Source organism: Tinamus guttatus, unplaced genomic scaffold (assembly GCF_059628265.1).
Source record: "Tinamus guttatus ecotype Peru unplaced genomic scaffold, ASM5962826v1 Tinamus_guttatus_pri_ptg000150l, whole genome shotgun sequence".
Lineage (NCBI taxonomy): Eukaryota > Metazoa > Chordata > Aves > Tinamiformes > Tinamidae > Tinamus > Tinamus guttatus.
The window spans coordinates 287,595-315,365 of record NW_028288684.1 but is presented as its reverse complement, the minus strand read 5'-3'; the positions used below and the strand labels follow the sequence as shown (position 1 = coordinate 315,365).

The 27,771-nt window shown below is 42.5% G+C and overlaps 1 protein-coding gene across 1 annotated transcript in view; it reads left to right on the top strand.

The window, feature by feature from the left end:
* The window catches only part of KPNA3 (karyopherin subunit alpha 3), a 47,950-nt gene extending 26,569 nt beyond the window's left edge, over positions 1–21,381 (top strand). Inside the window, exons 3-17 of the mRNA XM_088522259.1 lie at positions 1,976–2,065; positions 2,277–2,306; positions 2,389–2,441; positions 2,534–2,629; positions 5,153–5,238; positions 8,697–8,783; positions 9,170–9,339; positions 10,413–10,457; positions 13,167–13,298; positions 14,161–14,289; positions 15,643–15,747; positions 15,880–15,951; positions 16,041–16,203; positions 17,193–17,287; positions 18,778–21,381. Of these exons, the coding sequence (XP_088378385.1) occupies positions 1,976–2,065; positions 2,277–2,306; positions 2,389–2,441; positions 2,534–2,629; positions 5,153–5,238; positions 8,697–8,783; positions 9,170–9,339; positions 10,413–10,457; positions 13,167–13,298; positions 14,161–14,289; positions 15,643–15,747; positions 15,880–15,951; positions 16,041–16,203; positions 17,193–17,287; positions 18,778–18,876 (1,452 nt within the window). The 3' untranslated portion in view covers positions 18,877–21,381. The remainder of the gene's footprint in view (positions 1–1,975; positions 2,066–2,276; positions 2,307–2,388; positions 2,442–2,533; positions 2,630–5,152; positions 5,239–8,696; positions 8,784–9,169; positions 9,340–10,412; positions 10,458–13,166; positions 13,299–14,160; positions 14,290–15,642; positions 15,748–15,879; positions 15,952–16,040; positions 16,204–17,192; positions 17,288–18,777) is intronic.
* The last annotated feature ends 6,390 nt before the right edge of the window (positions 21,382–27,771 follow it).

Genomic DNA, 27,771 nt, shown 5'->3' with positions numbered 1-27,771 from the left:
TTTGGACAGATTTCACACTAATAGTGCTCAGAGTTGCATCTGTGCTGGGTCAGCATAGATGCTTCTGTGTGGGACTCTGTGGGACAGGGGTGAACAGTTTTTCTTTCCCCTGTTATAGGAACAGTACCTTAAGGTCAAAGGATTGGGTGAAAAAACACCTAAATGGGGAAATCTACCACTTGCACTCCTAAAAAAAAAGGCACAAACTGTTGCTGTTACTTCACCAAGGGATAGAAACTTGAAATAAGATATATGATAAGGTGGCATCTCGTAACCAGAATTTTCCTTTCAATGATTTTGGTAAAAATAGCCAGTTAATGTTTGTTAAATTCTCAGTTGGTCCAGGTGTTGCATCATTTTTTGAATTAAAATCTGCCTCTAGAAAGCTTGCTTTCTTACCGAAATTTTTGAATTTAAATCTGCCTCTAGAAAACTTGCTTGCTTACAGAAATTTGGAAGTAAAGGTCACCTGTCTTCATTGCAAGAGGCTGCAAAACACACAACTGAGCACTGCCGATACCAGATCCTGAGAATTCATCCCAAATCCTAAACCCAGCGCTGTAGGAAGAGCAAAATCTTGTACCGCGGCAGCTCGTGTTGCTAGTGACAGGGAAACTCAAGCCTTCCAGCTAAATTATGTAGTGTGAATCATCTAACTTGCTCCAACAGGCAACTTGAGGCCCCGATCATTCAGGCTGTACCTTTCCTACAGGCAGGGAATGGCTGCTGGAGGAGTGAATGTTACCCTAGAAATCTGGTATTTCCCCCCTACGTTCATGCAGACACAGGCTCCCTGATGGCTGTGCAATGCAAAGATGTTTATGGATAGGACGAGGACAGTAGGACTGGAGACGTCAGGACATTCCTGCAGAGTCAGCCCCTTCTCTCCATATTGCAGGGGCTGCTTCCTCCGGGATGAGGGTTTATGGTCAACCCACACGGCGCTGCCACGGCGGATCCAGCGCTTAGACACCAAGAGCCAGGCACGGCTGGGGCAGTGTCTGTAGTTAGCGCTGTTCGTTTAGCACATGTTAATGTTTGGCACCTGAGAAGTCTGCCTTTCACTACGAATATAATGGGTTTCTCCTTTTTTGGAGGGGTGACTTTGATTCACCCTGTCATTTCTTTGCTTCACTGGGGATTGAAATCTTAGCGCGCTTGTGAGCGATGTATCCGGATGCGCTCGCTGCGTCGGCACCTGCTGCCGCCTCAGTTTTGATCGTACATCTACATGTGTCCAATAAAAGACAGATATCTTGTCTAAAATTGGGAAAACACTGCTTTATACATTTGAAATGATAAGACATTTTAAATTTGCCCAAAAAAGTGCACCTGCATTGAGTCAGAAATGTTTTAATTCCCTTTTTTTTTAGTGAAGGATTTGTCTGTTCAAGTATTTCAATTAAATGAGCTGCAAACACAAAATGGGTGCTTTATCACTGAAAAGGCTTTTTCTGTTTGCACTTAGTAATTCCTCAAAGGAGCAAATGTTAGAGGGTGCTTTAAGTCAGGCTAGACTGACCCTGAGAGCGAGTGGGGAATATTCCAAGTGTTAGTAGCATGGGAGCATGCGAATTTACGCACAGGGTGGAAACATTTGTAATCTGCGTGACTAGGGAACTTGGAAATAGTGCTATCTGAAAATAAATCTTGCACTAAGAAAAAAATCTATGTGCTGCTAAATGTGAAGGTCACGCAAATCTGTGTGTTTTTTAAGCTTCTGTTAAAAAATTGATACTAAATTTGTTTTAATGTCATGCCTTGCGGTAGTTTTGTCTGCAGTTTGCAAGCTCCAGGCTTGCTGAAATGAAATTAGTCGTATAGCTGAAATGAAAATACTTTGAATTCTATGTGGAGATAAAAAGCGGCTTTCTGAAGCAGTCTTATCTAAACTTTAATTTAGAAGAGTGCCATTTTATCATCACCCTGTACTGATAAATACTAAATGTCTTTATTTTTCAACATTCTTTCCCAGAACAAAAGAGATGAACATCTTTTGAAAAAAAGAAATGTTCCTCAAGAAGAAAGTTTAGAAGACTCTGATGTTGATGCTGACTTCAAAGCAGTGAGTTCCTTGACTTTGGAATTATTTACAAAATCTTGGGGTGGTGTTTTAGAAGGCGCTGTTACTTTAGCACTCTAAGTCTTGCAGTTATTCGAAAACAGAATTATGACCTGATATGCTGGGTTAAAACCTGTTTGATTGTATTAAATGTTTTAAAAGCCTACTTTATTCAGCAACAAAATTACTGAAACAATTTCTTCTTCTTTTCAAGCAAAATGTAACACTAGAAGCTATACTGCAGGTATGTTTGTTTGTTTATTTATTTATTTTAATTGCAAGTGCTTGTTCTGTGCATTTTCAGTTTTTACTCTCTTCCTTTTCAGAATGCCACAAGTGACAACCCCGTGATCCAGCTGAGCGCTGTCCAAGCTGCAAGGTGAAAAATAAATAAAAGGCATATAAATGTACCTAGTAGACATTTTTTTCCGATGAGAGTTACTTATTTTATTTTTGTATTTAATTTCACAGAAAACTCCTATCTAGTGACAGAAATCCACCTATTGATGACTTAATAAAATCTGGAATTTTACCGATTCTGGTAAAATGCCTAGAAAGGGATGATAAGTAAGTACACCTTTAAAAACGTTTACCTTTACTGAAAAGCTGCTTGCACAGAAGTTCTAATTACTTCACGTGGAGCTTAGTATTCAAAGCCCCATACGGTCTGGCTCAGTGGATCAGACTGCACGACGACAAACTGTAAATTCTCCAGCACTGTTAATTCTGCCCCTGAAATGTCATTTCCTTTTTTAGCTGGCTATGCTCATGCGAGCACTAATGGGGAGCTCCTTGCTAAATTTCTTGCTCATTTTGAATGTTTCATATGTTGGGTTTTTTGGGGGATTTGTGGGCTTTTTTGTTTGTTTGTTTTGACTGTTTTCTAAGCAGTGGATTAAGTTTTCAGACTTACTGTGCTCTGCTTCGCACAAATACGCGCGCGCCCCGTTGCGAGCACAGCTCTTCCCTGTGCCCTGGGCTCTCCCACTGAGGTGGTTAAGCAAAGTTCTGTTCTCAATGCAAGGTGGGTTTCCTTCTGGTTCTGCCTCGCTGCGACTCCCTGCGGAGATGGGACATGGTGGGCATGCTCTGCGTTCCGGTTCTTAGGGAGACAGTAAGAGTTTAATGGCAGAGATTAAAAAAAAAACAACAACCTTGAGCATGGAGTTGCAGGAATATCATGCCATGCAAGGAAAGTGCCATATTCCACAATCCAGGAGTCTCCTATTCAGATAAACAGGCGCTCATGCATTTGAGGTAGATATTTTAGGCTATCTTTGGTCTCCTATTTGGTAAATGGGGACTCATACATTTGAGGTAGATATTTTGGGCTGTCTTTGGTCTCAGGCAGGCATGATGGTATTTGTTTATAGTATTCCCATTTTCAAGGTTATTTCTGCAACCATAAGGATTAGAAAGTTTAGAAAATGCACAGTGACGTTTTGGGTGTTATTTGATGTTTGCAAAAATATAAAGCATGAGTAGTTTGGGTTTTTTTTTTTTCTAGCTTGTTTATCAAAACGGTTAAGAAAACAGCTGTCAATCATGTTCAGATGAGGGTTGCCTTTAAAAATGGGTCATGAATGCCTGTCTATTCTGAAAGTAAATGGTCCAGTGTTGTGAAAATGAATTTAATTTGAATTTTCTGTGTAGATTTTGTATGATTTATCTTTGTAAATATTTAATAAGCCTTTTGAAATCGAATTCAGTGCTTTTTTTTAACCAGTTCTTTTAATTAATGATTGCTATATAAAATTGAGTAAAGCTAAATTTTGCAAAGGCTTTTTATAACAGGTTATTGAAGCTGTTGTTCATGTTATAACTGAAAGCTTATCCCAAGGGCACTCAGATAGGAGGAGGGAAGAAAAATGTACTGTGTACATGAAGGTCAGGCCAGCATTACACTTTTAATGGGTTTGCTCCTAGAACATAAGGTTTACGGATAGCTGCCGATAGGTTCCATTTGTTTTTGCAACTCCTTATTTACACATCTTGGGTCCCCATGTCTAGTTCTTTGCTAATCCTGTCCCCAATAAAACCTCGAAGTGCTTTGAAAACTAATGCGTAGAAAAACCTCAGGAAGCAGCTTGCCTGGCTATGCATAAAATATACTTGCTGAAGACCCCCAAAAACAAGAAAATGAAAAATAATAATCTAAGAGCACATATCCTCTATTCCTCCCCAAGCCAGACACCTTATTATTGCTGCAGCCACTGCGAGCCACAAACCCTTTTGTAGCTTTTGCAATTTTTAACCTGCGGTGTTTGCTTGAAGAGCCGTCTTCACGCAAACTGCTTTACTAAAGTGCTGTTGTCTGTTCCCTGCTGTAATCTGTGCCAGTGTCAGATGGAGCACAGCTGACCTTGCGAGGGGCAGGCATGCAGCTTTTTATAAAATTTGTGTCTAATTTAATCTGCATTTGACAAGTTGGTTTTAATACAGGTGTGACGCTGTGTTCTGGATACTGATGCTGGGTATTTCCCTTAGCTGTGAGGAGGAGGAAAATGTGTTTCTCCTAGTTCACCAGCTTGTGCTTCATGTGGGATGTGATGTTAGAAAGGGCAGGTTTCTCTTAATAACCCGACTGCGGTTGACCATAACTAAGAACTACTAATGGTTTGGAGGGCAGTAAGTGCTTTCCTCACTAAATATACATGGGTGTTTTTTATCTGCTGGATGCCAAAAGGCATCTGTTGCTCATCGCAGAGAGGCATAATTACGTTTTGTGGTGAGGAGTGCTAGAGGTCAGTGATGTCAGGACATGATTAGTTGCCTGGAGTAGCGGCCAGCTTTGCAAGCTGGCATGTGCTTCAACAAGTATCACTGTTTTGTGAGGGGGGAAAGGTTACTGATGTAAAGTCCAAGTGATAGGCGGTTCACAAAAGCCATAGAATGTAAAATTTATGCATTCCCATAGCTATTCCTGTGAAATGATGAAACTTACATTTTTTTGGAGAAAGCTTTGAGCTCTGTGGTACTCTTTGGCCTTACCAGCTGTATGTACTCTGAGACACTGTACATTTAAAGTGAACTGTAAAATAATGTGAAGATCATGTTTCCATTTATTACTGTAAAACCGTTTTATTGCAGTCCTTCGTTACAATTTGAAGCTGCATGGGCATTGACTAACATAGCATCAGGCACTTCAGCACAGACTCAAGCCGTTGTACAGTCCAGTAAGTATTAAAATTTGGTTACTGAGGGTTGGGGATACTGTGGAGAAAAAATGAAAATAAGGAGCATTTGGATAACAAATGCTTTTTGTTATCAAAGCCTTTGAAGTAATAAATGCATATGAGTGTCATCTTTCTGCAAGAGTTTGTACCTTTTCACTTACACATTAATTGTTTATCACTAATGATTAAGAATCCCAGACCAGAATTTCCCATAAAGAAGATAATGATAGATCATACAATAAGGAATATATAAAATGTTATTTTTTTCTAGTTCTTGCGTTAATTTTTGAAATCATAAACTATTAGTCCTCCCATGGCTAAAACAGTTGTTGGAGAATAATTCTTCCTACCTGAAAAGCATAGTCATAAATCTTAACAAAGCCTTTAAATGCACACAGTTACGGAATGTTGCCAGGTTGAATTTGGAATTAAGAAAGTTACCAATCTTGCCATGGCCATATGATTAGTATCTCCTATACACTCCCCACTTGCTGTGCTGCCTTTACTGCTTATGTAACCAACCAAGGGATCTTCCATTAGGAAAAGAGCAAGGAAATTAGGCTCCAAAGTTAACTGAGGAGAAATGATGCAAATTCATGTTTGTTGTTTGTCCATTTAAATCAACCTGTTCTTATTTTGCAGGATTATAGGTGTAGCTTTGGCATATTAGCACATATCCAGGAACAGTCACCTTTATGCTGCATGCAGCAATTTTCCGTTAAGCAGGCTATAGTTCAGCTGTTATGTAATGACCTTAGTTTATTCATATTCAGTGTTTTTATATAGGAAAATGGTGACTTGTTTGGCTTTTTCTTTTAGCCGATGTGTGAACCTTCCTTTCAAAACAAAATGCTATTTTGTATGTTAATAAAATGTTTTGCTAATTGCAAGAGTGGGTATAGTTAATATACTGGCTCACTAGAACAAAAGTGCTTATCAAAACAAAAATAAGCTTTGAGCTTCTTCGTGCCTTAAAAAGAAAAAAAAAGAACAAACTTGAATTTGTTTCAAAAAATCTTGAAGCAATTTGGATGTCTCTGTCTTCTGATTGCATTTTCTGGTATCTATATACCTTTGAAAATCTCTTCCCAGGCTTTTTCATCCTTCCCAAATGTTCATTGATTAAGAGATAATTTTCTTCCTTTTTCAAGTTCCCCAATGGTCTCATCTTTGACTGAATCCAAATGAAAAGACTATTTATAACTTGCTTCGTAAAAAGAAAGTCTGAGAAATTTTATTAAAGTATAAATTGAAATAAACAGCATACAGGTTTAAAAATGTGTTGCTCTACATATATTGCTTTCAGTTTGAAGCTTAATGATTCCAAAAGTTGCTTGTTTTTCCTCTGTTCATAATGGAACCCATTGTCCTCCACATTTGAGCTTATAGTCTATATCTTTCTGTTTACAAAACTACTGTAAACAAGCTATTGTAAACTTTTAGCATAGTTTGCATTCGTTTGAAGTAGCTATATTTTAAAACAAGTGCACATTAAATATCCAGAAATGATTTTGATAGCTTCACTGCCTTGTCTTTGCCAAAATGTACCCCAGAAATGCATAGGACCCGCGGAGGCAGGCTAAAATCCTTGCTCTCGTACACGCACGTGCAAGAAACCGCGGCCTGGGTAGGCCTCTCCCCAAAATGTGCCTGGGCCGGGGCGGGCCGGGGCGAGCCAGCGACTTGGCAGCAGAGAGAAGCGTTTCCCCAGTTTCGTTCCGGGAGGGCAGCTGGGAAGCAGGTGTGTTCGGGAGTCCCGTGGGAGAGGAGCCTCTGGAGGGTGCTGTGAGGAGAACGGGAGGAGAGGAGCCTCCGGAGGGTGCTGTGAGGAGAGCGGGAGGAGAGGAGCCTCCGGAGGGTGCTGTGAGGAGAGCGGGAGGAGAGGAGCCTCCGGAGGGTGCTGTGAGGAGAGCGGGAGGAGAGGAGCCTCCGGAGGGTGCTGTGAGGAGAGCGGGAGGAGAGGAGCCTCCGGAGGGTGCTGTGAGGAGAGCGGGAGGAGAGGAGCCTCCGGAGGGTGCTGTGAGGAGAGCGGGAGGAGAGGAGCCTCCGGAGGGTGCTGTGAGGAGAGCGGGAGGAGAGGAGCCTCCGGAGGGTGCTGTGAGGAGAGCGGGAGGAGAGGAGCCTCCGGAGGGTGCTGTGAGGAGAGCGGGAGGAGAGGAGCCTCCGGAGGGTGCTGTGAGGAGAGCGGGAGGAGAGGAGCCTCCGGAGGGTGCTGTGAGGAGAGCGGGAGGAGAGGAGCCTCCGGAGGGTGCTGTGAGGAGAGCGGGAGGAGAGGAGCCTCCGGAGGGTGCTGTGAGGAGAGCGGGAGGAGAGGAGCCTCCGGAGGGTGCTGTGAGGAGAGCGGGAGGAGAGGAGCCTCCGGAGGGTGCTGTGAGGAGAGCGGGAGGAGAGGAGCCTCCGGAGGGTGCTGTGAGGAGAGCGGGAGGAGAGGAGCCTCCGGAGGGTGCTGTGAGGAGAGCGGGAGGAGAGGAGCCTCCGGAGGGTGCTGTGAGGAGAGCGGGAGGAGAGGAGCCTCCGGAGGGTGCTGTGAGGACAGCGGGAGGAGAGGAGCCTCCGGAGGGTGCTGTGAGGGGAGCGGGAGGAGAGGAGCCTCCGGAGGGTGCTGTGAGGAGAGCGGGAGGAGAGGAGCCTCCGGAGGGTGCTGTGAGGAGAGCGGGAGGAGAGGCCGCCCGGAGCCCAGGGCAGCGGCTGGGCCCGGCCAGGGCGCCAAGGGCTGCGCACGAGGGCCCGTGCTTCTGCCATGCTCGAAAGGCTAGAGGATGAGTAGGATAATGTACGGAGTTTAAACATCGCTGTGAGAATTCCCCCATCTTTTGAAGAATGTGGCTTGTCTGAGAGGAAATACCTCACAGGAAAAATACAGAGATGGCTCCTCAGATCTCTTAAATGTTTAATTCAGCAGACACCGAAATCTGGAATCTTAATCTGATATGTAGGCTGGTTTATATGAGAGTAAGGTAAAACATCTGACGTCTGTATGGCAGATGGCTATACATCATCCCTTCGTACAGCAACTAACCGTAACTACCTCTTGGGAGGACGGTATTTTCTTAAACTCGATATTTGAAGCACATTTTAAGAAGCAGGCTGGTCATACTGCTAGGTATGTATTGCAGTAAGTGGGGATAAGTGGGAATTCTGAGTTACCAGGATGTTAAGGTTAGCATCTTCAGATTTGGTTTAGAATATATGGAGGCTCATGCATATTATGTAGAGTCTAGGGAAATGTTTAAATGTGGGGAGCTCTGCTGCTTAATTGTTGATCATTTTCTCAAATCTAGATTTTCGTCTCTCTCACTTTTTATCAAAATGGTTAACTGAGATTTTGTGTGTTCTACATAACAAAAACATGTATCTTAGTATAATTCACATTTGAAAAAGTGTTTTGTATTAATGAATGAAAATTTTGTGCTGGTGTCGTGTTCCGGTAAAACAAATCCAATCTTTGCATTCCCTAGATGCAGTACCCCTCTTTTTGAGACTACTTCACTCGCCACATCAGAATGTTTGTGAGCAAGCTGTCTGGGCTCTCGGAAATATTATAGGTAACTTGTTACTTCTAAAATTATTTGAATTCAGAGATCATTTCCTTTTGGAATTTGACTTTTGAACATTGGCATTATCATATGAGACTATGTTTCCTCTAAATTCTATGGCTTGGTATGTTTTTTATGTGGCCAGAATTATGTAGGTACTTATTTTTTTTTTAAAGCCTAGCATCACTTAATACACAAAATGTTAATAGGATAAATTTTGTGTCTTCCAAAATATACATACATACTATACGTATGTATATTTAATTGAACCAACTTTTAGTAGCAGTCTACTGGTGAGGAAACATAGAATTTCAGTATCCCAACATGTCACGCATACATTCCAAAATTTTCCATTTTTAATGTAATTTCTTTTACAACAATTTTCATTTCTGTAGGTGATGGTCCTCAGTGTAGAGATTATGTCATATCACTGGGAGTTGTCAAACCTCTTCTGTCCTTCATCAATCCCTCCATTCCCATCACCTTCCTTCGGAACGTCACATGGGTCATTGTAAATCTCTGCAGGAATAAGGACCCCCCACCGCCTATGGAGACAGTTCAGGAGGTAAATAAAGAATTACACTGGGACAGATGATTTTTGTGCTCTGGGCTAGAGGCCAAATGTTTTACGTTGTCATACTACGAATGTATGAATGTTTCCTGACAATGTCTTATGCCACCTACTCGTTGTTAAGTGAAATAATTTAGACCAGTTTGGTATTTCTGATTGGGATTATAGTAAAGCTACCTCTAACATTTGAAAGTGATGAGTAAGACTGGAGATTGATCAGGCATATATTGAAATAGATGCAGTAAAAATGAATGCTATACCAAAGTGTCAACATACTCAGCATATACTGAAAAAGATTCTGTGTCTCTAAGTATGCAAATGTAATTATTTTTAGCAAGAGGAAATGTAAATGGTCTTGGGAGTGTAATGCAGATTGAGCGTTTTGAGTAGTTGTCAACATGCAGCCAGTGTGAGGTCCCCATGTGAGAGTCCAAGCACCTGAAAAACCTTTTTGGCTGGCTCAAAGTAGACACAACTAATAAAAAAGGTGATGTTGCTTGATTACGACTGTACTTGCACATAGAGCTCTTCATGCTCACATCGATTCCAAAGTATGGATGTGGTCTTTATAGCCATGCAGGGTGTAATATTGTAAGAAAGGAAACTTCAATGAAATCTTAAAACAAGGAAAGGTTTATAACTGGGACTTTACCAAGAACAAAAAGCAGCTTTACTATATCTCAGATTTACATTTTCTGCATAAATGAGTACAACAATATAATTTTACTTCAAGAGGATTTTATGCATTAATATTAGGTTCACATTTTTAGTATATGGTGTGGTAACTTCTACACTTTCCTAAGTAGCAGAGAGATGTTTGCTTTTTTTCCCTCAAAGTATAAGCTGCTCTCTTTGTACCTGAGAAATAGAATACTATTTCGTATTTGTAGAAATTTGAAATGAAAGTATTTCTATACATAGCTTAGAGGGAATGCCCAGTTGCTGAAAAGTGCATGAGTGCAATAAGCTAATCCAGGCTCAAGCTGAACTTTGTAACTGCCCTACTTGGATTCAAGATTGTACAGTAAATTTTATTCTACTGTAATGACCAATGAACTTTTTTTCAGATTTTGCCAGCATTGTGTGTTCTCATTTACCATACAGATATAAACGTGAGTAATTCTATAATTTTAGATGTTTGGACTCTTTGTGTTTTCTCTAGAGAGAGAATGTTTGAAGATTGTATTTAAACAGCAAACTTTTGTGTGTGTGTTGACTTACAGTAGAGGCACGATTAAAATACTAGGGTGAATATAATTGTCCTTCAGAGGATAAAAAAAGCGCAGTCACCTTTTCTGATTTTTTTTCCTGAAAGCTTGTTTATCCTTTGCATAGTAATCTATGTTAAAAAAACAAAACAAAACAAAAACTATTTTGCAGAATTGAGCACTAGAAATTTAGGAACCGCTACCTTTTTCATCAGCTTCACTTTAATTCTGCCCCAGGTTGCAGTTATGCATGGATGAAGTATAATAGTTCTGGGGAAAAATGCCTAATATTGTATTTCACTCCAATCATATATTGTAATCAAAATATGGGTGCCTGACTTCACCACCTCTTTAGCTGAAGAAATCACATACCAAGATATGTTTAAATGAACACCAATAAGCTATTCTGTTTCATGGAGCCTTTGACAACTTTTTGGGGGCATATCCGTACTAAACCCTTGCTACTTCCCGCAGTCTTGAGCCATGAGTTTACGTAAGTTTTTTGAATGAAATTCTGATTGATTGGACTTATATCCTGAAACATGACATTGGGACACCAGTAAAACATGACTATCTGAAGGATAATAAACTGCTTTTCTTACCCTCCTCCCATCAGGACTTTGTGTCCCTGTAGTGACCTTCAGTTGAGAGAAGCAAAAGCTGAGCCCTTGCGGTGGCTCTGGGCGCAGGGAATAGGGTTAGTGAAAATGCCTTGGGGATTTCCTGACTGAGACCGTGGTGCTTCCGCTGCTCTTTTAATGGTGTAGTGGGCTTGGCTTCATAAAATATTTGCAAAACAGTTTAATTTGGGATTTTGCCAGGGTTTTCCAGAGCTATGTGAGTGGGAGACAGACAGCAAATGGTGGCTTTACAGTTTGTAATTTGGGCAAACTTAAAGGGAATTTCACAGACCAAAAATACTTCTGAACTATGGGCTTTTTTTCCCCTGCCAAATCTGAAAGCTTTTTTCAAGCGATGACTGGGTGAGAGCTTCTAAGGGGTAGATACAACATTATGTGCTGCCAGGTTTTGGCTCATCTTGATGAGGGGGCCCTTTTTGGAGCTAGTTCGGAGGTGCTGGTGCGTCGCAGCGCCCTGCGCGGGAGCAGCCGCCCTCGCCCTGAGGTGGGTCGGGCAGCAGCCCGTGAGGCACCGTCTCGCGCTGCTCTACTGCGCGCCGGGCTCCACTCTTAAAAAGAGTCTAGGAGACCTCACAAGGTTCAGCAAGGACAAGTGCAGGATCCTGCACCTGGGGAGGAACCCCAGGCACCAGGACAGATTAGGGGTTGACCTGCTGGAAAGCAGCTCCGCGCAGAGCGATTTGGGAGTCCTGGTTGACACCAAGTTAACCATGAGGCAGCAATGTGCCCTCGTGGCCAAGAAGGCCAATGGGATCCTGGCTGCATCAGGAGGAGCGTTGCCAGCAGGTGGAGGGAGGGGATCCTGCCCCTCTGCTCAGCTCTGGTGAGGCCGCAGCTGGAGTATTGGGTGCAGTTCTGGGCTCCTCAGTAGAACAAGGACTTAGAGCTTCCAGAGAGGGTTCAGCAGAGAGCCACAAAGATGCTTAAGGGACTGGAGCATTTGTCATATGAGGAAAGACTAAGCAAGCTGGGCCTGTTTAGTCTGGAGAACAGAAGACTGAGAGGAGATTTGATCAACATGTTCAAGTACCTGAGGGGTGACTGTAGGGAGGATGGGGCCAGGCTCCTCTCCGTGGTGCCAAGTAACAGGACAAGGGGTAACGGGTGTAAGTTGAAACACATGAAGTTCCATCTCCATATGAGGAAGAACTTTTCCTGTGAGGGTGCCAGAGCCCTGGAACAGGTTGCCCAGAGAGGTTGTGGAGTCTCCTTCTCTGGAGATCTTCCAAACCCGCTTGGGTGCCACCCTGTGCCACGTGCTCTAGGTGTCTCTGCTGGAGCAGGGGGTTAGACTAGATGATCTCTAGAGGTCCCTTCCAACCTTAACCATTCTGTGATTCTGTGATAGGTACCTCTGTGTAGATGATGTCCTCAGCAGGGCCAAGTTTTCTGCTCCTGTAGTTTCTAACATCATCTCCAAGGGATGTCGTCGCTCTTTCTGCTGGCTTTGCTTCTCGTTCAGATACTCTCTCTAAAATGGCTGTAACTTTTGTCTTTAAAATCATTGTTATTCCTCTGGTTGGTGTAAGAACATCTTTCCTTTCCTGGGGGTTTTAATCACAATATGAGGGCAAAAAGGCAACATGCAGAATAGACTGGACTGGCCTTCGGATCTCCAGTATCAATCAGAAATGATAAAGTATCAATAGACGGATTCTAGGAACTGCCAGACAGCTTAAGTCTTTTTTTTACAATCAAAGGCAGCACATCTGGCAGAAATTGCAGTGGTGCTAGGTGGCTGGGTGTTCATAGTCCTGAGAAGGTCACTAGCAGACTTGTTTGTCTATTTTTGAGTTACAAATCAAGCCCAACAATTCACCATTGTTTGAGTTTTTCCTGCAACGAAATTGCCTGATCTTCCTGCTCCCCTAAACTTGCGGAATATTGATTATTAAATGAAGATTTCACGGTATGGATTTTATTGTTCATGGTGTGAATCATGTTTTTTTTTTTTTTTCCTTCCAATTTGTAGATTCTTGTGGACACTGTTTGGGCTTTGTCCTACTTAACAGATGGTGGTAACGAACAGATACAAATGGTGATTGATTCAGGAGTTGTGCCCTTCCTAGTCCCCCTTCTGAGCCATCAGGAGGTAAAAGTTCAAGTAAGTCCAGATTCCACTGAGTCCTCTTTGGAGAGCTGTCTGCTGAACGCTGTGTCCTAGAGCATTTATCAGTGAGGTACTTAGATGAGCACTTAGAGCTCTGTTTGTTGTAGGTGAAAGTGAACAGAAATTTTATCCACGCTAAGGCTCTGTTTTGTGTGAGATGAGTTTGATTTGATTGAAGAGGTAGGTTAAACGTTAACCTCCATTGTAGCTGCAGCATATTCTGTCCAGGTAGCCACGGAAAACAACTATTATTTTAAGAACTTTTGAACCTTGAAGTAGGTTCAAATTCGTGTTTCATAGACATTAATTCTTTCTAGTAAAGTAAATTTCTAGTTAGCCTCAGAAAGTAGCTGAACTGATCATTGCTTAATTTCATCAACAAAAGTAAACTAAAAGTTGTGGGGCATATGCTTGTTTTTTAAAAAAGCAGCCATTGGCATGGGGGACTTTGTATGTGTCTGTGTATTTGTCACGTTTGCTTATGTTGTACCTCACGTGAGATTTGGCTGCCTTGCAATCTGTCAGACCAGTTCACTCGGTGAAAAGGAGTCCCTCTGGTATTCAGTCTGTTGTAAAGCATTTAGTAACTAATAAAGATTTTTAAAAGTTCACTTCTCAAAGTCAACCGAGGGTCGACGGGAAGAAAAGTAGTCATGATTTTTTAAAGTCTTTAATAGAGTTGAATGGAGAAGTAAATAACCTTGGAAGTTATAGTTATAGCCTAGAAACAATAAATGTATCTCAGATCAGTTTTTTAAGAGGCACATTTTCAAATGATCTTTGTTTTAGTCTAAGTAACATTGATGTCTTTAACATGTTTTTTCTTTCCCTCACCCTCCTCACTTTGAATATTCAGACAGCAGCACTGAGAGCAGTAGGCAACATAGTAACTGGTACTGACGAACAAACACAAGTTGTTCTCAACTGTGATGTTTTGTCTCATTTCCCAAATCTACTGACACATCCAAAAGAGAAGATAAACAAGGTATGTTTGGGTTTCTTTCTTCCTAGCTTAATCTTTTTGGTTAAAAAACAAAACAGTAGGCTCTAGCCCGCTGCAGAAGGATTTCTTGTTGTTATTATTCCTGCGATAGGGGCAGTCAAGACACAACCTTTCACTCTGGTGCTTACTTGGGTTTAAAGCCCAAGGATTTTTTAGCAGGAATACTGGGGGCCCATACAGTGATGTGGGTGGCCTGTGCACTTCGAGGCTCTCAGCTCTGAAGTGGGTCCTCCTCCTACAAAGACGCTGCTGGCTGGGGAAGCGGCTTCTCTCCTTCCCCTGGCTGGTTTGGGTTTAGTGACAAGATTCCCCTGCTTAGTGTCCCATTGGGAAGGGACCTAGTGGAGAGGAATCTCTGCTTCTCCAGGACCTGCTGGCTGCAAAGAGCTTGGAAGAAGTTATCCTTGTCCATTTAACAGCCAGGGGTTCTTTCTGCCTGCCCTTCCAGTGCTCAGAAAAGAATCACCGGGGCATCCTTTGAGTGACAAGACTCTTCTTGTATAAGGGAAGTCTCTAAATGCCTTTGAGTTTTGAATGTGAGTTCTGAGGAGCAAATAAAAGACAGGTCCCTGGAAAATGGGACCCCTTCATTTTTTTCTTGCAGTCTTCATAACTGACTATTAATTGGCTCTTTGAAAATCTTAGGATTGTAGGTTTTTTAAATATTTTTTTCTGGCCTGCCTTGACAAATAGCTCCTTTGCAACCAGGCATTTGTACCTGCCATAAGATTGTTAGTTTTACTGATAAACCACCCAAGGGAAAAGAACTGTGGCGTAGCGGCCAGTCTGATACCTAGTGAGAGACCTCGAATGAGCTTTAACTCCACTTCCTGTTGCAAGAAAATGGGATGTAGGATTCATCTTTTTTTATATAAATACAGAAAGCTACTGCTAAGCTGTCAGGCCAGACATTGCAGGGAAATATTTCTCTCCTCAGGTTTTATTGATTTATTTTCTTTGCCAATGTAAAATTTAAAACGTGGCCATGACTGCAGCCATGCAAAGTGGATGTAAGATGTTGCCCCAAAGGTGTAGAGATGCTCCCTGTATAACTAAGAATCTGGCCCAGTGAATTAACCACGTTAATTTTGCATCGATCTCCTTTGGAGATGTCTCCAAACATTTGGAGATGTTTGGCTTTTGAGGTGCAATAAACCACTTGGGTGGTGCGGTGGAGGTGCTGCTGGGGAGCAAGGTTAGAAGCTTTGTTTAGCAATTGGTGATGGGCGATTTGGGGGGCTGAGGTGGTTTGGTTGGGTTGTTTTTCTTTAATCTGTTGACTTAATTAAAAAGTTGTGTTACAATGTTCCGCTTTTTTATTTTGTCCAATTGTAGGAAGCAGTTTGGTTCCTTTCCAATATCACAGCAGGAAACCAGCAGCAAGTGCAGGCTGTAATAGATGCTGGGCTAATCCCCATGATCATACACCAGCTGGCTAAGGTCAGTCAAACGACCAGCTACGCGAGTTGTCATCATCTTTTTATAAACCTGACATGAGGAGCCTGTGATTTTTAATACGCTTTACAGATGTTTCTGGGCTGATTTTAACAAGCTATTAATTTGCTTCTGCAGGGAGACTTTGGAACACAAAAGGAAGCTGCTTGGGCAATTAGCAATTTGACAATAAGTGGGAGAAAAGATCAGGTATGTGCAGTTGACTTGAAATTGTCACTGAACCACTGAGCAGTGAGAAGCAGAAGGCTGCAAGACGTCTTCTTCTCCCTGTTGTTTAGGTCGAATACCTTGTACAGCAAAATGTAATTCCACCGTTCTGCAATCTACTCTCAGTAAAGGATTCTCAAGTGGTACAGGTGGTGCTGGATGGGCTGAAAAACATCCTGATAATGGCTGGTGATGAGGCTAGCACAATAGCTGAAATTATAGAAGAGTGTGGAGGTAAGTGCTTGTTAGTCGTTCAAAGAAATTAATTTCCTGCGTATCAATCCGTCTTGCCCTTGTTCACTGCTGTGGATGTTTAGTGCAGCTTTTTGACTATGGGCTATTTGAATAAGCAAGTTGGGAGTGCTGCAGTGAGAGAAAGGGCAGCCTTTATTTTTTTTTTAGCTTATTTTCAGGAGCTGCCATGCTGGACACAATCTATGTAGTAGCTTTCAGTACAATTTCTTTCTTTTTTTTTTAGGTACAGTGGTATTAAATAACTTTAGATTAGAATTGCATTTCTGTTCATTTGATGATTGCAGTCACTCAGTTCTGCAGTAAAACATGTTGCTTCAGTTCACTGCTTGGAAACAGAAAATAAGATTATAATTTTACTATAGAGTCTTTACTATAGAGTCTTTACTATAGGAGTCAGACTTAGTTATTGCAATCCTAGTTTTAACACATGCTTATTAATATATTCTGATAAGGTAGCAGTAAACAGATGTTTAAGAGCTTGCCACTTTAAAAGATCTTCTCTTATGTATGTCACATTTAGTTTTAAAAGGAATGTAGAATTTTAAACTGCTCTCAGTGGGCAGCTGCCTTACTTTGTTATTTAATGCTTATATACAACATACAAATGAAGCCAGTTCCTTTTAGTGGAATAAAGCACCGTGCCTAGAACAAAAGCTATGTACCATGCAGCAGAAGTGGAGAAAAAAGAAAAAATGAGTACAGAAGGTTTAATCTAACTTGTATAAGAGAGGAAAGCAGTACCCCGTGTTCATAGGATGTAGTATATGAGGAAGGTTCATAAACTACGTTTTTTCCCTTAGAGACAAAAATAACTATTTTGCAGATAATATTTGGAAATCAGGCCACACCTTTTCTAGTGTGCTTCAGTACTAATGTTTTGTTTTTCTCAAAGCTAATTCTTTTCAAGGTATTCAGTAACTCACTTCAGTGCAAATATATTAAACTCACCCCTGTTGTCTTTCATCCAGGGTTAGAGAAAATCGAAGCCTTGCAACAGCACGAGAACGAGGACATTTATAAACTAGCATTTGAAATCATAGATCAGTATTTCTCTGGCGATGATGTAAGTGTGCTGAAGTCTGCAGCTTGCGTGCGCTCCCCTCGCACTGTCCCTGTAGCAGCAAGCGTGGGGTTGTTCCCTAGCTCACTTCCAGCTTCCTTAAACACGGGTTGTCTGACAGGTGTTTTTTCCTCATCCTTTCCAGTACGCCTGCCCTTGATCAAAAGTACAAATTAGTAGATGTTGAGCTAACATTTGGCACATGGACAGGTGGAATCCAGCAGTCCTCTGCCTCTTCATTTTACTTTCTCATAAATCAGTCTCCATTCTTAGGAGCCAGCGGGCAAATCCTTTTCAGAGACTTCTGTATTTCAGCTCTGTAGCTAGGCAGTCCTATTGGAAAGAGTCATCCAAGAACAGAACAGAGAACTTCCTGCTGGGGTTTGATCTGGCCCACCTGCTGTTTTGCTGTGTCCTGGGTTCGCTGTTTCAACCCTTTGGGTCTAGCTCTTCTGGCCACGGGCCGCCTCAAAAGCATCTCACCGAGTTATTGGGAGAGGAGTAACAGGGGCTTTTTCTAGCCCTGCCACATGTTTGCCCTTCTAAAGCTGAGCAGAACTGCCTTTAGTTCTTCCAGCTAAGTAATCCCTTAAATTGGGATACTTTAAATTGGGAACTGTCCAGGTGCTAGCTCTAACCTCAGGACTTTTCAATCCCTGGGCCTGTTGGGTGGCTGCAAAGTTTAATCCCCAGCAGTTTACAGCATATCCCCTGCGCTCGTCACGGTGCTGGGGCAGTGCCCAATTCCTAACGGCTCTCAGCCCGCTGTGGTTAACCTAAAAGCAGAGTCTGGCTGGTGCTGGCAGAAACTTCTTGTGCTTTGCACTCCCTTTGGTGCATTGAAATTAGTTTGTGAAAAAGTAACCTATGACTAATTTGCTGGGTTTACCTCCTTTAGTTTAGTTACTTCAGATTATTGCTTATACTGTCACTTGTGTTTTCTGGAGTTTCTGAGATTTACTCAGATTTTAAAAAATCCATGATGGGGAGATAGGAATTAAAACATAAAAGCAGACGTGGTGTTTTTTAGGTAGTAACTATAAGCTTAGTCACACTGGGGACCAGTGCAAGAAAAAAAAAATTATCCCAAGCAGACAAGAGCCTGATTACAACAGCATTATTTCTGTCAGCTGCCAATAAAAGCTTTTTCTATGTTGCAATAAAGTGGAGAAAGTACAAAACTAATTTTGGATTTCAGAGCTAGTGATTAGCCAACTCAAGAAAAACTGAAAACTGAATTAAGAATTAAATCACACGACCAAAGCAGCCACTGCTTTGACAAGTTCTTACATTTCAGCTTTCTGTTTTCATGTTATCAGAAAAAAAAGGTGTTTTTTTTTCTTTTTAACACAACTGAGGAATTGAAAAAGCTAATCTCATTCAATTACAATAATATATTTTTAATAGATAAATATTTGTGAATCTCTTCTCTGTATACTGAATTGCACAAGGAATTTGCTTCTCGTGAATTTTACTGTTCTTGTGTTTTACAGATCGATGAAGATCCCAGCCTCATTCCTGAAGCCACTCAAGGAGGTACTTACAATTTTGACCCAACAGCCAACCTTCAAACAAAAGAATTTAATTTTTAAGTTCGATAAAATGCAGCTTCTCTGTCCCACACCAATATGAAGCACCACCAGATGGCTACCAAGTGAAGAAACAAAAGGCTCCAAGACACACATGCCTCTTCGTTTTGATGCTTCTAAAGCAAGCCATGTATCGGTCACTTTGCAGTTGCCAAACGTCACTATCACATGGACTGTAAATGCATATGCATGATCTCTTAAACTGTTTTAGAATTCTTTTTAACAGTCCCAACTACCTTTTTTTGCCTTTTTCCTGGTGCCACATGCTGACAACCGCAATCTGCAGTTTTGTTAAGAATATTCCATAGTGGTGGCACATTGGCTTTCCACGGAAAAGTAGCTTCTTTGGAAAATGGTGCGCTGTGGATCAAGACACTTTGGTATGATGCGTACATTTTGGAAGACTTTACAAGGGCCCGGGTTGCTCCGGGCCTCCATCATCGTCCTCCACAAAACATATTTTCATATACTTTATGTGGAAGAATAGATTAAAAAAAATGCAAGCCAAATGAATTTCATTGGTGAAACTGAAATAAAAGTAACTTAAAACAAACAAACACTTGGCAATTGATTAAACACTTAAGTTTAAAACAAACAAACAAAACTACTTCATCTATCAGTAATTGATGTGTGTTCATTAACTGCCTCAGAAACCAGGGTTGGAGAATGAACTGTAGATTTGGACTGGTAAAGCTTTTGCCATTATACCTAATTTTTGAGAACAGCGAGCCCTATTTGACCACTCACTTCAGCCTGTGTGTTCCTGCTGTTTTGAAGTAATCAAATGCTGTGCATGGTATTTTACCTGAGCTACAACCTGTTATGGACTTGAACTTCTGTTTAAGCTGAAAGCAAGAGTCCCAGACTGTAGAGAGAGAAAAAAAAAAGAAAAAAAAAAGAAAAAAAATCTGTCCAAAAATGTATTAGCTAAAAAGAATCTTGCTTTCAACTTTCAGTAGTCAATATATTTTGTTTTAAATTGATAATTGGATATGGTTGATTTTTATTGGGTTTAAACTGTGGAGCTTTCATGTTTACTGTAATTTAGTCTTAAACTATTTTTTACTTAGTAACCAGTGCTTATGATGATGTGGTTGGCAACAAACCAGCAACTACTTAGAAGCGTCATAAAAGCTTCATTCTTGGAGTATTGGGAGAGCAATTCAGAAATTCGTCTCAGATCTTATTCGCGCGATTAAAAAGATACAAACTGGTTGCTGTGTGAGGCTGATGGAAGCTGCAGTTCTAGAGCAGAAACCTGATGTGCGGCGCACATTGCACAACTCTACGTACGGTATGTGAGGTCATTGCTTTCGGAAACTCGGCCGACCCTGGCATTTCCCAAGGGATTTTGACACTGCTGGGGTGAAGGTGGATAATTTTGGAATTCTGTAAGCTATCACACAAACTGGTTTTGTTGCTGTTGTTTACTGGGTGTAACTTCCCAATGCATTGATGTGAAGGGATAGAAAAATCTAAACTAATTTAGTTATTGGATGTGGGTTGTATTTACTGTGATGAAGATAAGGACAGATGCCATCAGAGCTTTGTGGATCAGCTGTTTTTCCACTGATGAACAACGCATAGCAGGTGTGCATTCATTAAATATATATCTGCCAAGGTGGAGCCACTTTAAAGAGTGAGTTGTCTTGTATCTTAACCAGATACAAGCGTATGTTTAAACTGCAAGATTTTTACTTGCTAGATAATCTGTTTTAATATAGTGGTTTGGCCTCTGATTATTTATAGGTTTTATAAATTTTAGAATCAATTTCTCTTTAAGGTGGCTCGAATTTTTTCAACTCTTGTGCACATAAAATTGAGTTGAAGTTCATTGTGCCTTTTTTCTTTTCCCAAAAGTTGAGTTGAAGCTTCATATGGTAACTGCATCCTATTCACACACTATAGTCTAAAATCTTGAAACTGTGTGGTGTTCGCTAAGAAACTAAACAATAAAAAAGTCAAAGTTAGGTAAGGTCACAAAGTTTTTGTGAAATCAGAGTTCCAACAGATGTTATTGTGAACAAATATTCCCCTTCTAACTCGATTTTGTCTCCCTATCCGCCACATAGACTGACGGTTACCCTGTTCGGCCTGCGCTCACTGTTATCCTAGAGATGACCTACAAATTGATATTAAAATAACAATTTTCCACTACTGTGAAGATTTGATCTTTTTCTTGCACTCAATGCATTACATTAAAAGTGAACAGGGGAGAATGGAGTACGGCGCGGCAGCGCGGGTGCTCCGTTCTTCCTGTTGTGACCTTATCAGCTTTTGATTGGGATTGCACCATTTCATAGTTAATAAAGGAAACAAAGTATATTGCTGCACTTTTACGTTTTCAGAACAGTGTTTAAAATTGCATTGTTTTTATTATTTTTTTAAACTATCATTTAAAATAGACTAAAACGTTCTTTCAAAGAGGCATCTAAATGTGTTCCTAATTTTGTATATGGGCTTAGGTTTTGTAACCAATAAAAAGCTGCTATCAAATACTATGAAAAACATGCAAGGCCTTATTTTGAACATGACGGAACTCGCTTAGTCTCCAGCACCGGGCTGAGGGGCGTTTCTGTCTCTGGCGAGGCTGCAGTTGCAGAGCTCCACACCGAAGCCTGGCGCACGGTTCGGCGCTGAGCACAGCCGAAACCCTGGACACTGCTCTAGGGTGGAGGTTCCTACTTTGCAAGGAAACCTTCCTCGCACGGGAGGCCCTGGTAAGTGGTCGGCAGCGGCCCCGGGGAGGGAGTCATGGCAGCAGTGCCCTCCGCGGAACATGAACATGGAGACGAGGAGAATCCCAGGATTAGTCTTCGTGAATGCTCTTCTGCGGGAAAAGAAAAGCCCTAAACTGAGATTTTCCAGGTAACCCAACTCCTATCTCCCAGAGCAGCTTAATCTCTGTGGTTCCTTTAGGATTCGGTTGGCAAAATGGACCTCTGCAAGCGGGCATTTTTGGAGGCTGTTGATGCGCCCCCCTCCTTCCTAGGCAACGTGAAGGACCCTACGCTAGAATAAAATACACAGGACTATGAGAAACATTTTAGGGAGAAAGAAGTGGCCAGGGAGTATCTGCGTGTTCCCTGTGCTTGCTCAAAACACAAAGACTTCCCTTTGCTCCATCTGCTCAGCAAAGGCACAAGGAAGCGAAGCCAGTGACGGGCATATTTTAAAAAACTGCTTAAAATCTTGGTGGACTGTGTGATAGGTCAGGCCTCAGATTTAACCCATTTTTCCAGTAAAGGCTGATAGACAGTATCCTCTGGATCTGAGTCTGCTTGAAACTGGTGTTTGCTCCTGAAACTGCCTAAGTGTGTGTTGTGCTCCTCTCATAAAAACGCTCCTTGGTGGTGTAATTTATATATATATGTATACACACACGTATATATGTATTTAATTCTACTTCACAGAGCCAGATGAAGCCCCACATAAATTATCTGTAGGGTTTAGCAAGCCTAGATACACTGTATATAGTATAAAATCAGTATTAGGCTCCTCTGCTAATGAAAAGATCGGAGTATTGAGGCAGAAATATTTGCTCGGTGGGTACAAGCAGCTCAGCCTGCAGGCACAGCTCTAGGGAAGCGCTAATTGGAAGCAGATCACACCAGCAGAAAGAAGCTGGCGCTCGAGCGGGAACAGTTTGGTGCCACAGTAGAGGTGGTGGAAGGGGAGTGAGCGATCCCGTCGCCAGGACGGTGGCTAATCCGCCTCAGCCGCTCGCGATTCCTGCAGCCGGGAAGCACCGGCCTCCCCCACTGGGGCTGCAGTCGCTCATCCCCGCCGAAGGCTCGCGCAATGGTGTGTAATTGTTCCTACATATTCATGTGGCTAAAGGGTATAAATTATTTCACCTGAAGGATTTCTTTTATGGAGACAATTCTAGAAGTCGGGCTGTCATCTCCTTTTACAACCCTGCAGCTCTGTGGCTGTTCCTTTATGAGGAAATCTCGTACTCCAGCCCATGCCCTTCATGAGCTGGGGCTAAAAACGCCGCTGGTAACAGGTGGAAGGTTAGTTCCTTAAAACCTGTGAAAGAGGGACACGGAACCAGGTACCCAGGGCATTTTCGCTCCCTCATGAACCCAAAGACCCTTTTGACACCCTTCCCCTTTTTTAGTGCCTAGGAGAGGGAGCTTCCCTGGCAGCCGAGCGCCCTCAGGGTATTTAGAGGCTGATTTGCCACCTGGTGCATATATTTAAAGTATTCCAAAGAAAACTATGTCCTGTTTTTCATGAAAAAAAAAAACATAACTTGATAAAAGTAGGAAGTGGAAAAGAAAAAAAGCAAAGCAAGGAAGGCAAATCTCAATATGAAGCTGCCCCCAAACCATGTGACAGAAGCCCACGCTGACTCGATGGGGCGCTAAGGCTGCGGTGTTTGCCTTCCTGACCCAGGCCCGCGAGGTCCAGCTGGTCCCTTCAGCTTTGGTGCTGTTCGTTCTGGGGAGGTGGGACACGAGTGGACAGGGCAGCGGAGCAGAGCTCGGAGCAGCAACGCTCGGGTTAGCAGAAACAGGAAAGCAGATGCGAGCGCCGCAGGTTTGCTGACTCTAAATTTCATTTGTTTCCTGTGACGGCTGTGAGAGAGAGTCAAGGGTCTGCAGGAAGGGGTGAGGGGCGGTGTGGCCGCCTTCCTCCCCACCACGATCTGAAATAAATGACCTTTCTCCTGGAATTTGCTGAATCGCAGCCCAAGGGCACACGTGTAAAACGAGCAGCGAAGCAACTGAGGATTTTTAGATGGTCTTAACTTTGAAAAGTGTCATAGTAATGTCTGTAGCATCGGTGTTCATTTAGTCCCTGTTGTGTGGACTGTATATGCAAATGTGACTTTTGGTGTGTCCTTGATAGACAACAGCCAAAAACATAATCCTTTCCTAGGATGAAAGCCTATAAAATTATTTATCTCTGCGTATTTACTACACCTTAACTATCCTGAGTGAGGCAAAGTCCGTCTCCCATGGCAAAAGGGGAAAAAATACCCATTAAAAGAAAGAAAGACTCTTTAACTAGGCAGCAGCACTTGAACTTTGCACACCAGAAGGAAAAAATGTGCTCCTGAAACAGCTCTTGGAGACCCTTGCACGAGAGCAGCCGATGGTGGTTGGCAGGGCTCCAGCAAGGCTGGTATTTACCTTTTTTATTTGCTTGGGTTTTGCTCACTGAAAGTGCAGACCTGCTCTCCAGCTACCTCTGAAGAGGATGAGGGAGGAGCGGGTGATCCATATTTCCCTGATGCTGGGAAGCCCTGGCAGATCCCTGGTGCGGAGGCCCTGTCCCTTGGGGGAGACTTCATTGCAGCGTGCAGATATGAGCGACCAGCAGCAGATTTCAAGTGCCACAAGAGAGGCAATTTGGCATTTTTGGAGCAGTCCCAACAGCTCCAGGGGATTGGCTGGTGATCCTTACCTCTTCCCTTCGATCACCCAAAACCTGGGGTACAGAATGCCCTTCCACACACAGCTCTGTTAGTTACAAAAGCAAACTTTCCCCCATAAATAATACAAAGGTGTAACTGCAAGTCTGTTTAAGAAAGAATGAAGGAAAAGAAAGTAAAAGCAGATGAGATCAGCCCAGAGTGGGTCTATCAGCAGAGCCAAAAGGCTGTTTCTAAATATATTTCAGAAGGTCCTTCATTGTGCTCAGAGACGAGGACAGCCCTTACCTTCCTCCGTGGGCAGAGCAGATGCTCTTGCCTCGTGTTTCACATCTCACACTTTGCAAGAGCGGAGCCGAGGGGAGCTCAGTCCACGCAGGATTTCATGGAGTTTCATCCAGTTTACTTGTTTGCTGCTTATTATCCATGCATGTCTGTTTCCTAAATATTTATCAGAAAGAACAACCATCAGGACTAGAATTACAGGGCAGAGACCCTCTCCTCCAAAGCCATAAATATTTCCATAACTGGATTTTTTTACTGTATTAGCAATAAGACCATTCTGGCTGCGTTCCATCGGGATGAGGGGGGAACAGAAAGGAGGAAAAAAATGGACTTACAGTAAGGCCTGAGAAGCAGGCTCTGAAGAACAGAGCTAATAGCTGATAATCCTCTGTGGAAACCATCTCATCTGAGGCTTAAACCAGGACACTCACAGCATGACTCTGTCAGGCTTAGTGACTGTGATGCCACACACAGAAATCAGGGTGATCTCTAAAGATGGCAGCTCTAATTCCAACCAGGCCCCTGTAAATCAGCATTAACTGTGTAGTGAAGTCTATCAGAAATGCCCTGGACAAGGTAGTGACTCTTAGTTACATTACCAAACTACCAGAAGTATCCAGAGAATGAAGGTGAAAACTTCCAAGCTAGCTGCACACTGATCATTACCTTCTATTAGCAGAGAAATTCTGGTTAATGGGCTCACAGGCACTGTCTCTGAGCTGTCTCTTCCTCCAGACACGCAGTGACCTTTGCGTCAAGAGATGATCAGAGGCATGGGAAAGCTTAGCCCCAGGGCCACTGAAACCATAGGATTATTTCCATGAAAGCTGTAGAAAAAAAAATCCCAAAGTGAATTGCAGATTAGTACCTTGCTTTTACCTAAAATTTCTAAACAACCCCACAAATCTTACCCAAATTATTTTCATAACTTGGTTGCAAATGTCTGTGTCCCTCTGGGCCCTGTTCCTGGCCACTCCCATGGCCGACCCCACACTAGACCCACAGCCTCCAGCCTCAGTGCGGCCGTGGGGCAGAGCCCCACAGCTGGGGCTGCCCCAGCTCCCTCGCAGGGCACGAGGACGGGCCCCATGGCACCCTGGCAGTGCAGAATCGTGGCAGGGCACAATTCCTATCATTTCATGCTCTCATCTCCTAAGTGGGATGCTGCTAGAGTGCAATGTGTGGTTGAGAAAGAGAAAGCCCTACATAGGCTGTCCAGTGATACATGATCACACGCTTACATGCACTATATACAATACACACAAGGTTCTTGCTGCCTACTTATACTATATATAATACAGGTAATAACCTCTGAATCTGCTAATCCTATAGAATGTAAAAATTAAAGCTTGGAGGTAAGCTCATGAAACCATACTTACCTTTCTAGATTAGTAAGGAGGAAACGCTGCTTTTCCTTAATGGGCCTTTCCTAGTCACAATTCTGCAGGGGAAAAAAAAAAAGTGATTAAAATGACACTGTAAGTATCTGAAAATGTGGTTGTGACACCTTGCCAAATTCCATGGCAACAGAAGAGTCTCAAAAGTTCAATCCCACTCTGCTGCACGTTCCCCAAACTCTGGCATTCAGCTGCAATGTTTTGTTTGATCTCATTTGTACTTTCATTCTTAGCTTAAGTGTTTAATATTAAACATTAATATTGGAAGCTGTCAACAAGAATGCAAACTACAGACTGACATTTAAGACCTTTCTTCCAATAAGAAGGATAAAAATAAGAGAAAAATGTGAAAATTAGTATTAACAAGTTGTATTTTATCTGGCTCACCACAGAGTGTCACTGCTTTCCCACACATTCCTTGATGGAGCAATCAGCTCCTGTCAAACGACCAAAATCAGAGCCCTGTGGTTTGATTAGGGAGTACTATAGGACTAGGAATCCTAGAGAGCAGTTAGGCCCACAGCATCCTTTAGTGGCAGGATCCCCTTGGAATAGGTTTGGCTGAATTTTGTGCACATATTCATTTTGGTCTATAGAAAGCTACACGGTGCAGAAGAGTGGAGTTTGATACCACCTCTGTACAGCCGATACTCAGCTCTGTATCATTTCCATACCAGATTCATATCATATCCCAGCACTCTGCATGAAAACAGTTGATGGATCAATGGGAAAAAGTGCTGAGTGAGGAGATGGTGAGAAGAGAAATAGCCTGAAGAGTTTGAGTTTGGTCACTTGAGAAAAGCGCTCCATAGTCATCTGCTGTGCTTATCAAAAGAGGGGTAAGTTGAGACCACCAGTGTAGAACAAGGGAAGAGCCACCTTCTGGGCTGAGCTGACTCACCAGAGCCAGCAGAACGTTGCACGTGGCTGCTGGACACTGTATTAAACAGCAATTCCTCTTATTCACCAGTATTTGCCTCTAAATATCACTGCTTTCCTTGGCTGAACTATTATTTAGGACTTCTGGAACTATCCAGCCACTCGTAAGTGTTTCCAAGAGGCATTTAAGGTCTCATATTCCTTCCCTCCCTGAAAAGCTGATGGGGAAGGTGCTTTTTTATTATTTATTTTTCTTTCTTTTCTTTTTAGAAAGGGAAAATAGAAGAACAGAAACTACTAAGTAGTATTCCCTAGATTATAAAGTGACTTTGGTGTCAAGAGGGCATTTTTTTCAGCCATTTTAGCCAATTGCAAAGCTTGGAATATCAGGAACACAGCAATTACCGGAGGGTGTTTAAGGGCTTATTACCCACACTGCTAACTAATGATGAGAAACTAAATCCCCACATAAAAAATACCACAAAGTAAAATAAAAGTATACATAAAAACTTGACTGGGGGTTGTGCTTTAAGTACTTGTTAAAGCAGCTGGGTTTCTGTATATTATATAAGCGACTTTTTGTTTATATTTCAGCACCAGGCAGGATCAAAGTCCTGTTTACAGAGCTTCACCCTCCTCACCACTTCCCAACCACATCGGGGAAGGCAGGTGATTCCTTCGTGGGCCGAGACCTGTGGGCACAATAAATGTGCTGCAGGGGCTCTGCTCCGGCTCTGGGGAAAGGGAAGTGGCTGGTGCACGTCTGGGTGGTGCATACTAGATTACAGGCCCCTTTCCAGAGGCTCCTTTTATGCCTTCCCATGTATTTTCTGCAGAACATACTCAGTGGCCTTTCCTACTGCCAGCTAAAATGGTCACTAGACAGCACAGCAAGCAGGAATCGGCAGGGGAAAATCTTCCACCTTGGACCTACTGCTCTGCCTTTTTTTTTTT